This window comes from Cannabis sativa, chromosome 4 (assembly GCF_029168945.1).
Source record: "Cannabis sativa cultivar Pink pepper isolate KNU-18-1 chromosome 4, ASM2916894v1, whole genome shotgun sequence".
NCBI classification, from domain to species: Eukaryota; Viridiplantae; Streptophyta; class Magnoliopsida; order Rosales; family Cannabaceae; genus Cannabis; species Cannabis sativa.
The window spans coordinates 7,126,362-7,136,977 of record NC_083604.1 but is presented as its reverse complement, the minus strand read 5'-3'; the positions used below and the strand labels follow the sequence as shown (position 1 = coordinate 7,136,977).

The 10,616-nt window shown below is 29.3% G+C and overlaps 1 protein-coding gene across 1 annotated transcript; it reads left to right on the top strand.

Moving 5' to 3' along the window:
- Positions 1–215: 215 nt before the first annotated feature.
- Positions 216–2,420, top strand: LOC115713927 (very-long-chain 3-oxoacyl-CoA reductase 1). Its single transcript, XM_030642407.2, has 3 exons — positions 216–1,248; positions 1,342–1,411; positions 1,971–2,420. Exons 1-3 carry the CDS (start codon positions 608–610, stop codon positions 2,223–2,225), a joined length of 966 nt encoding a protein of 321 aa, XP_030498267.2. The 5' UTR covers positions 216–607; the 3' UTR covers positions 2,226–2,420.
- Positions 2,421–10,616: the final 8,196 nt, after the last annotated feature.

The following is a 10,616-nucleotide window of genomic DNA, read 5'->3' as shown; positions in this document are numbered from 1 at the left end:
TGGCACTTAACAACTAAATTTAGACGGAAATGGTAAATTGCTAACAAAGTAGTAGTTTTGGGAATTTACCCGCAGAAATTTGGGTTGTGGGGTTTAGCGAAACCAAAACCAAAGTATTGAGAATTTTGCCGTCATTTACCGGTAAAAATATTAAAAGTTACAAGAATTTTGCAAACCCACATTTATTATAATTTAATTTGTTTTAGCAATTACTTGTATAGGCTTTATTAATTAATTAATTAACCGACCCCTGCACCGTTGGCAGAGGAAAACAAAAGATCTGTTTTTCTTGAAGTTGTGCCATGATTCAGTCATCACCATTCACCATCACTGTTTTTAGTTAAATGTGGTGGTTTTCCGCTCATCTACTTCACCCAACTATCCTTATAATCTCTTTCCTTAAATGATAAATCTAAACCAATCTCATTTGATTTCTCCATACTCTTCTTTTCTTCTTCATCTTCCTCGCCCCTGTTCCTCTTGCTAACTCCGTCTCCTCCTTCAAATCTCAACCCCACTCTACCCCATCTAACAATCATTCGTTTTCCTTCTCCTTGCTCAATATTTATCACAGACAGCCTTATTCAGATCCAAAACACGTAAAAAAATGGAGCTTGGCTTTGTTGAAAATCTAAAGGCTCAGCCTTTATGGGTTTTGCTGCTTTTTTCTGTTGGTTCTCTCTCGGTTCTGAAATTCTTAATCGCTTTTATCAAATGGGTTTTCGTCAATTTTCTCAGACCTGCCAAGAATTTGAAAAAGTATGGTTCTTGGGCAGTCGTTACTGGACCCACTGACGGTATTGGGAAAGGTTTTGCTTTTCAATTGGCTCGTAAAGGGCTTAACTTGGTCTTGGTGGGTCGAAATCCAGATAAGCTCAAGGAAGTTTCTGATTCGATTCAAGCCAAATTTGGTAATAAGACCCAGATAAAGACTGTTGTTGTTGATTTCAGTGGTGATCTTGATGAGGGTGTTCAGAGGATTAGGGAGACGATTGAAGGTTTGGATGTTGGGATTTTAATCAACAATGTTGGAGTATCTTACCCTTATGCTAGGTTCTTCCATGAAGTGGATGAACAGCTTTTGAAGAATTTAATTAAGGTCAATGTTGAAGGCACCACAAAGGTCACTCAAGCTGTTCTTCCTGGAATGGTTCAGAGAAAACGAGGTGCTATTGTCAATATTGGCTCTGGTGCTGCCATTGTTATTCCTTCTGATCCTCTTTATGCTGTTTATGCTGCCACAAAAGCGTAAGCATTTTTCATTTATTTTTTATGTTTTAAATTTCAATTCGTGGAGATTGTTGATTGTTGATCTTGGGTTGTTTTTGCTTCTTGATTCAGATATATTGATCAGTTCTCAAGGTGTCTCTATGTTGAGTACAGGAACATTGGCATCGATGTTCAGTGTCAGGTAATGTTTTGAAGTTTGGTTTTTATGGTCAAAAGCTTTGAATAGTAGACACCCAAAATATCAGATCTTGTCATCATGATATATGCATAATTTTTATGTTTATTTAGTTGAAGAGCATTTAGTTTTCACTAGCTTGTTTGGGCAGGAAATTTTGAAAAAAAAATATATATTTAAATGAAAACTTGAAACACCATTCGGATGACATACTCAGTCAATTTTATATGTTATGTTAGAACTCAGGAAATGATTGGCCATTGTTTAAACTTGAAATACAACATGTTTATTCTTACTTCATGTACTAACTTTTCTCATAATTCTAAACAATAGTGTTGAGATTTGAAGATTTACCATTGCTAATCACTTCACTAATTAGATGACTCAGTTAAGATAAATTGAGAAGAGTTTTTGTGGTTTATATTATTATGTCCATTCTCTTTGTCTTTGTCTTGCTTGCTATTCTATATTATAGTTTGGTTTGTAACTACAATGCTTTGGAAGTTTGCCAAAGGATTAGGACTTTTCTATCATGTCCAACTTAGGTGTTCTTTTTTCTATGCAGGTTCCATTGTATGTGGCAACAAAGATGGCATCAATCAAGAGATCTTCCTTCTTTGTTCCATCGACTGATGGCTATGCTCGAGCAGCCATGCGTTGGATAGGTTACGAACCTCGCTGCACGCCTTACTGGCCTCATTCCCTTCTATGGGCTTTGGCAAATGCATTACCAGAATGCATCATCGATGCATGGCGTCTGCGGTTTTGTCTTGCGATTCGAAAGAGGGGACAACTCAAAGATTCCAGGAAAACTGACTAAGAAAATTACAACACCTTTACATTGGTGTAGTTGGAGAACTGAGAAATGAGCTTTATAATAGATAGATAATGTGATTAGAATGTTTCTTTTGAAAAAGGTTGTTTAGAAAAGCAGTTTGTTTTGTTGGTTAAACTTAAGAACAATGATTGTGTAATGCTGGGTATTTAATATATGATACTTTACTTTATTGTTTAACTTAGATTATTAGATTATTGCCCCTACAACAAATTATTGTCTACACTTTCTTCATATTAAGTTTTGAAGGTTTCATCAAACACCAACTTCCGGAGATATTGGGCAATGCTCTTTTTCTCCTCATCTTTTCATTGAAACATATATTTCTATTTCCAATCATCCTAATTCCACGTAGGTCTATGTTATCACACTTAAAAATTATATAATTTATATGGAAGAAACAAGAAAACACTTATGTTGTTAAGCTTTATTTTAGTATGATTTTTCGTAAGGGTGATTTAATAAATATAATCTATAATAGTAATACTAGTATATTTTTTAATTAGGGCAATTTAGTATTATAATAAAGGCTAATTAGGATTTTTGCCCCCTCAACTTTAACATGTACCAAATAATGTCCCTGAACTTTTAAGGTCGTTAAAAATGTCCCATGAACTATTGAGATGGTTGAATTTAAGGACTTTTTTCCAAATTTTGACATGTACCAAATCATGCCCCTTAACTATTTTGGCCGTTAAAAAATTCCCCATGAACTATTGAGATTGTTAGATTTAAGAACTTTTGTCTAATTTCATTCAATTTTATGTACTAAACTATGCTCCCTAGACTTTGATATTTACCAAATCATGCCCCTCAAAAGACCTTAAATTTTACAATCTCAATAGTTCAGGAGGAATTTTTAACGGCAAAAAAATTTTGGGGCATGATTTAGTACATGTCAAAGTTTAGAGAAAAAAATCTTAATTAGCCTTTAAATAATACTAAAATATCAATTTGTAATTTATTTTTTATTTTCTAACTTTTTTAAAAAATATTTTATATTTTTTATAGAAAATTAAAATAATAGTAAAATATCAATTTGTAGATTTATGCTTTAATAAAATATTAAAATTGAGAGAATTAAGGAGAGAAGAGAAAAATAGTTTTAGAGTGATTTTAAAATGACATGTTACCGTCTCATACTTCTTCTTTATATATATATATCTATTCTATATAAAATGTCGCTATATAACAGAATTCTTGGTTTATGAGAAATTATTGGGTGACTTTTTTTTTAAATAAAAAAAAATTATTAGATGTTGCCACGTAAAGGTGAGCATCTTAGTTAAACATAAATATAATTAATCCACCAAAAGTGTTGCAATTAATAATAAATTTGTTCATATTGTTTATTTTTTTATTAAAAATTATTTTCAAATTTTGATATTTAGAATTAGTCAAATTTTAAATTAAATTTGAATGTTTTGATAGTTTAAAGCATTTTCATTAATTGCGAAGATAAATTTAGGACGAATAATAATTTTTTTTAATTACTATTACAAAGTATAATAGTAATTTTTATTTTTATTTAAATCACTATTATGCTTTCAAATTTTAATGATTATCACTACATTAAATATTATTAATTTTAAAATTATGATATTAAAAAAAATTAAAAACTAAAATAAAATTAACATACGTGACTTATATATAGATAGATTGCTAACTTACTAGATGTTTTTTTTATATATATTTTTATATGTATTTATATATGAACAATTTTTAATGGGTATTACCCAGGAATGATTACTAAATAAATTTAACTATAAATATTAATTTTAAAAATATCAAACTATCGAATTTTGATCTAATAACGAATAATTAAATTACAAATTTGAATTTCTATGCTTAATTTAACTATTTAATTAAAAAAATATCAAAAAATATCTCTTTTTACACTATATCAAAAATATGTTCATACAAAAATATTTAACTCAAACTCAACTTTTTCTTTTTTTATTTTTCTTGCTAAAAAACTTTTTAAATTTTTTTTTTTTACCGATGGAACAATCTCAGCCCATATGATATAAAAATGAGAGATTTTTTTAATTACATAGAAAAATTAAGTATAAAAATTCAAAATTTTCTAATTTTAGCCCTTCATGGGTAATACCCATTAAGAGTGCACTCATATTACTATTCAATGGTTACATTTTAAATGTAACTATGATGGTTATATTTTCTTTTAGCTTTAATAATAGACTGGATAATATAACTAGGGGTGTTCACAAAGTATCCGATCCAATCCAATCTGCACGATCCAATCCAATCCAATCCGCAAAATGCGGATATCCGCACTAGTGCGGATTTGATTGGATTGAAAAATCTAAAATCCGCACTTGTGCGGATTGGATGTTGTTTGACCTCAAAAAGTAACCGATCCAATCCAATCCGCACTTAATTATATATATATTTTTTTTTAAATATAATATATAATCTATATTAATTAAAAAAAGACACAAAGTTCTAATTTGTTAATCTTTTTTAGTAATATATTGAGTTGGTGCATTTTATTTATTTTGTAATAAAAAATACAAAAAAAAAATAATTCTTATTCACATAGACACATACACATAAAGTTTAAATATATATATACTAGCTTATTTATTTTAGTAATGAATACATATATATTTTAGTGTAAATCTAAAGATAAGTATATATATGTAATTATGTATATTGTTAGACATTTATATGTATAAACTGAAATATATGTGTGTGTATATAAAATGCGGAATAAACAAATATATACACTCTATAACTTAAGGATCGAAATACCTCCAGCCATTGATTCTTGAGCTTCAAACCCACATAATCTTTGATCTGCAAAGGAAACTGGTTGATATGGGTAATCGGGCTTCCTCGCTCTCTCAACTCTCTTTAGATGGAATTTTGCTGTTATGAACAGAATGAGTGAGGAGCTTGGGGACCGAGACCCTATATTTATAGGTGAGATACTCCATCAGTATTTGTGCCACATTAATTGTCAGAATATTTTGACAATTAATTTAAGAAATCAAATCAGGTAATGAATATAGAAATCTGACCATATATAGAATATTACATAATTGATTCTGTCCAGATTCAATGAATATAAAATATTCATTTATTAGAAAATCAATTATTTATTTATTTCCTTAAATAGAAATTTATTTTTTTAAATAGAAATATATTTTCTTAAATAAAATATTCTTATATTCTCCCACTTGGTCAGCATTTAGACTAAAACATTCAAACCCAAACGTTTCTCATTATATAATAAACATACAAATCATAGCGACATGTCCTCATTATAAGTCGAGTATTATCTTCCATGTATTATGATATATTTATTATATAACAATGTACTTAATGTGGCAATGTAATTAAGTGAATAAACCCTAAACCTTATGTTTATTCAGGTCCTCTTACGATAATTTTCTCAGATGAAATTAAGGTGCACATAAATATAAGAAAATATCGAAATTAGAGTTTTATTGAATAATTTTTGGTTGTACAAATATAAAAAACTGCATATAGGTTAACTGAATCCCATATTTACTTTATGATCCTTGAATTTGTGTTGCGGCATGCCTTTAGTCAAGGATATATGCGATCACCCAATTCAGTTTGTGTAGTTAATGACCACTTATCACGCCTTTTTATGGCTAAATACTTAATGTCGATATGCTAGCTTCGACCAGTACTCTTATAGTTATTAGCCATAAATATTGTAGCTGAATTTATCGCAAAATTTTCTTAATGGCCTAATGTAACTGTAATTCTGAACTCTAGGCCTACTATGAAACTCTATAATACATCATACGAGATGTGTCCTCAAAACAATAAATGAATGTGACTTCTACAGTGGAAATAACAATCAAGATTCTCCACAATATAATCTTACTGGTAATCTTAAGGTTGTAATAAAATATTGATTTACGTGAATCAATACAACTAGTGAAATACGTTAGAATCTGATTGGTTAACTATATTTCCAGATAGTCAATTCATCTTAACAAAATATATATGAATATAATTTTTAGTATCTTAAAGACACCTCATCATTTTGTATGAAGAATAAAGTGGTCTTAACTTTAATTATTCTGATACTACTTAACGATCTTGAAACAAATGTAATGCAAAGTCTTATTCAGACTCTTAGGCATACATTAGGCTTCTAAAATAGAAGCAAATGAATGTTCTTAATTTATTCTCACTCCAGATCATTTTTCAGTTGCTGGTTCGAGTTGAATTTATCACACTTAAAGATAAAAGTTATATCAGATGAATAATACATAATTTTATTTAATCAGAGATGATGTGGCTACTCTCTAATTAATTAAAATTATATATATTATTTATATTCCTTATCTCAAAATAATAATTTGAGATATGAATTATTTCAACTTATATAGAAAACTTTTATCATCATTTGCAAGTAACATATTGTCTACGTATAAAACAAATATTACTTCCACTAACCTTTTGGTATATAATTATTTCCATAATTCTCTTTTCAAACGTAAAGGAAAAGATGATATAACACCAATTTGTGAGATGTTTGTTTTAATCTATAGGTAGACACTTTAAGCTTGCATATGTTCACCACTTATTAGCTAGAGGAAAATCTTAATGGCAGTCTGTATACCTTCTCGTCTAGTTCACTGTTTGAATTGATTAATGAATTAAAACAAGCAACGAATGCCAAGGTCTATAATAGAATCTTTTATAAAAACAAGTGAGAATGCAAATCTCCTTTATTATTGATTCTTATTTCAAAATGAACTTCTTAGCAATGAATATTCTTTTATATCTTTATGTTTATCAATGTTGCCTAATGAATATTATTGGTGGAAAAACCTATGCTTAATTAATGTTCTCCACCCCATTAGGCAACTTTACTACAGATAAACTTTATTGCTCTTTAAGATATTCATTTCTTCATTCATGACATATTGTACTACAACTTTAATTCTTTATCATTCTATAATTTAATTTGTGTATCAAATTAATATTGTAGTTGAACTCTTATTGTACAAAATGTAATCACTAGAAAACATTGATCTTATTGTTCTAATAAGTCATCTTTAGGATGGACCAACAAACTCTTAAAAGAGCAAATGGTTCAATATACATGTTATTTTAGCAATTACTAAATAACATAATTTATTAGAATTTTATCAATGGCTTGTAGATTATTAATGATTAGTTATGAATTCTCAATAACCATTAACCTTAAGGGTTGTTGTGAATCATAATTAATCTAACACTTGAGGTGGAAGTTTGAGAAAATATGAATGATCTTTCTCTGAAACTAGGTTCCTAGATTGATCACTCCCACTGATCAAGTCAATTCTTAATTCCACAGTTCTAGTGTTGTGAGATAGATAATAAAATATGTAACCCTTAAACCTTATAGCTTTTCAAAAGAAATATGCTCATTTATGGTTTTGGGCCCAGATCTTTTCTTTGACAATTGTACTCTAACTATATATGAGTATTTATAAAATGTGTACATGTCATCAAGTCGATTTTCAACCTTATCACAACTCAAAATATGTTTGAGAAACAACTTTGGTTAGAACACGATTCGATATGTACACCCCCATTTAAGAGTATCAATAGACAAAGATTTAGGAAGGTTTGGAGTTTGCTATGTAGGTGTAATATCCAGTTTAAAATAGTATTTAATTTTTCGTTTGAATATTAATTGTGCAAGGATAATTAATTCATTTATTTGTGTTGTTAGTGAGTTGATATTATTGCTTAGAGTAGTTGTACCATTTTTTTAAAGAAAGTTAAAGTTGTATTAACTACGAAAGTAAAATATTATGAGATTTTCATAAGTAGGTAATCGTTTAATTAAAGCCCGATATGAAAGTCCATTAGGTTTTTATAATATATTTATTAGATTTAATTAATTGTATAAGTGGTATTAAATAATATTATTATTTGATTAATGTTAGAAAAATCGTAAGTTTAGAGAAATTCAACGGTGTTTAGAAACTGTTTTACGAAAATAACCATATCTGGAGTTTTATAACTCCGATTGAGGTGATTCCAGTGGCGTTGGAAAGATAATTCAAAGATCTATAAATTTTGTAGAAATAACCATATCATAATTCGTAATTTTTTTAAGTGAAAACTAAGCCCTAAAGTTACGAGATTTAGAGGTTACAATTTAAATTTAAAAGTAAGATATTTGTTTATTTAATAATTTATCATATTGTTATTGCTATTATGTTAATATTATTATTATTCACAAAACTAAACCTAATAAGAGTCAGAATAATATAGGTTTCATTAACCCTAAAATTATATCGTTCTATTCTTCCCACCTATCTGAGCAAGACTAACCCTAAAATTTTCAAATCATCTTTCCATTACATCTTTAGCCAAATCTATACCACTCTTCACTCTCATCTTTGATCACCATCATCTTATGTCTATCGATCCAAGCAGCTCGATGTATTTGAGGTAAGAAACTCTACATTTGCTTATTTATTGATCACAATAGGAGAATATTCGTAGGTCTCCTTTTCTTATTTTTCAGAATGAAACATCTCATATCTCTTTAAATACTCATCCGATTCTCACAATCTTGGTGCCTATAGAAAGCTTATTAAATTTCCCATAATTCTTATGAAGAAAGGTTTTACTGAATCAAAATTTATCTATGTCAAAAATTAGTATTTCTACGCTGTTTGTTGTAAATCGTTTTTTTTATATTTTCTATATAGGTTGTCTTAGTAAAATTCAAATATCTCTCTGAATAATGATCTGATTCTAGTGATCTTGGTACCGTTGAAAAGATAATTCAATTTTCTAAATGTTTTATGAAGAAACCATTCACTAATTATTGATTATTCTAAGTCAAAATTATTGTTTTATTGCTATAGTTCGAAATCCATTTGTTTCAGGATTTCTAGAAAACTGTTTCGGTATAATATCTATATCTCTTACGTTATAACTCCGATTTTAAAGATTTTAGTGTCATTAGAAAGGGAATTCGATTTTCTAAAACTTTTATGAAAAGAGTATTCTCTGATTTGGAATATTTCAGTATCAAAACTTTAGATTTTCGATGTCTACTGTGATTCGTTACTCCATATTCCATCTCAGAAATAGTTTCAGTAAAACTATCATAACTCTCTCATTTTTAATCTATTTTTAGTGATCTTTATATCATTGGAAAGATAATTGAATTTCCTATAATTTTTATGAAGGAAACTTCCACTGAATTCATGTAGTTATTGGTCAAAAATAGTATTCTTTCTGATGTACTGTAAGAGTGCGAATTTTAATGTTAGGGCCTTGACCCATGTGTTATTATAGGTAGTAGTGACGAGATAACAAGTTTAAGCAGAGGGATTTGAGGTAAGGAAATTAGATAGTTTTGTTTGTGTTTATTTGCATAAATTTAAACTCTTTATGTATTGGAATATGGTTTATGCTTTGTTATTATGAATATGTATATGGTACTGAGAATGTGTGGTATGGACACAATATGAGTTTATGAATTGATATATTGATTAAGGTTGTTTTGACTTGTATATGTTGTATGTTGCATTCATATATTGTGTGTTGTATGCTGCAAGTTGTATGCTAACGTCTCAGGTAAAGTGAGGGACCATGGTGGGGTATGATACGGGGTAAGGCCGTTGAATGTAGAGATACCCTACCCTGCAGTTTTCTGAGTCGTGTATGAAATTATTATGGTGGGGTATGATACGGGATAAGGCCGTTGAATGTAGAGATACCCTACCCTACATTTGTCCGATTTGTGTATGACATTATTATGGTACGGTATGATACAGCGACAATGCTGTTGAATATAGAGATACCTTATTCCATAGCAATGGTAGGGCTAAATGTGCCCATGTTATTGTAGGGCCAGTTAAGCCCAGGTTGTGTATGGAGTGGCTATGATACGCCACATTATGGTAAAGACATGATATGATTGAAATAATTACTATATGTTATTGCTATGAGTATGATGTCAGGGTTGTGATCCCTACATATATGTAATGGTTTCGTTTAGTACAAATATATGGTATATGATATAGCTTTCCATATCTGGAGTTATTTAAGTTACAATTATGAGCTAAGGTATATAATATTGTTAAGACTGGATACGTTAATATTATAAAGAATCGTATTATTGTGAATTTTAAGATATATTTAGTGTATTGAATGCTATTGTATGTTAAGCATTTCCTTACTGGGCTTTTAGCTCACCCCCCCTTACTTTCCCCCTACAGGCAATAGACAGGGAACATTGAATGTAAGTTTGATGAGTTGGGTCAGTTCTGGTATGTATACTGCGAGGGGCTATGGACGAGCAAACGGTCTAGAACGCCGGTGGAGCCTTGGTTTTGTTTTTTTTATATAGTAAAG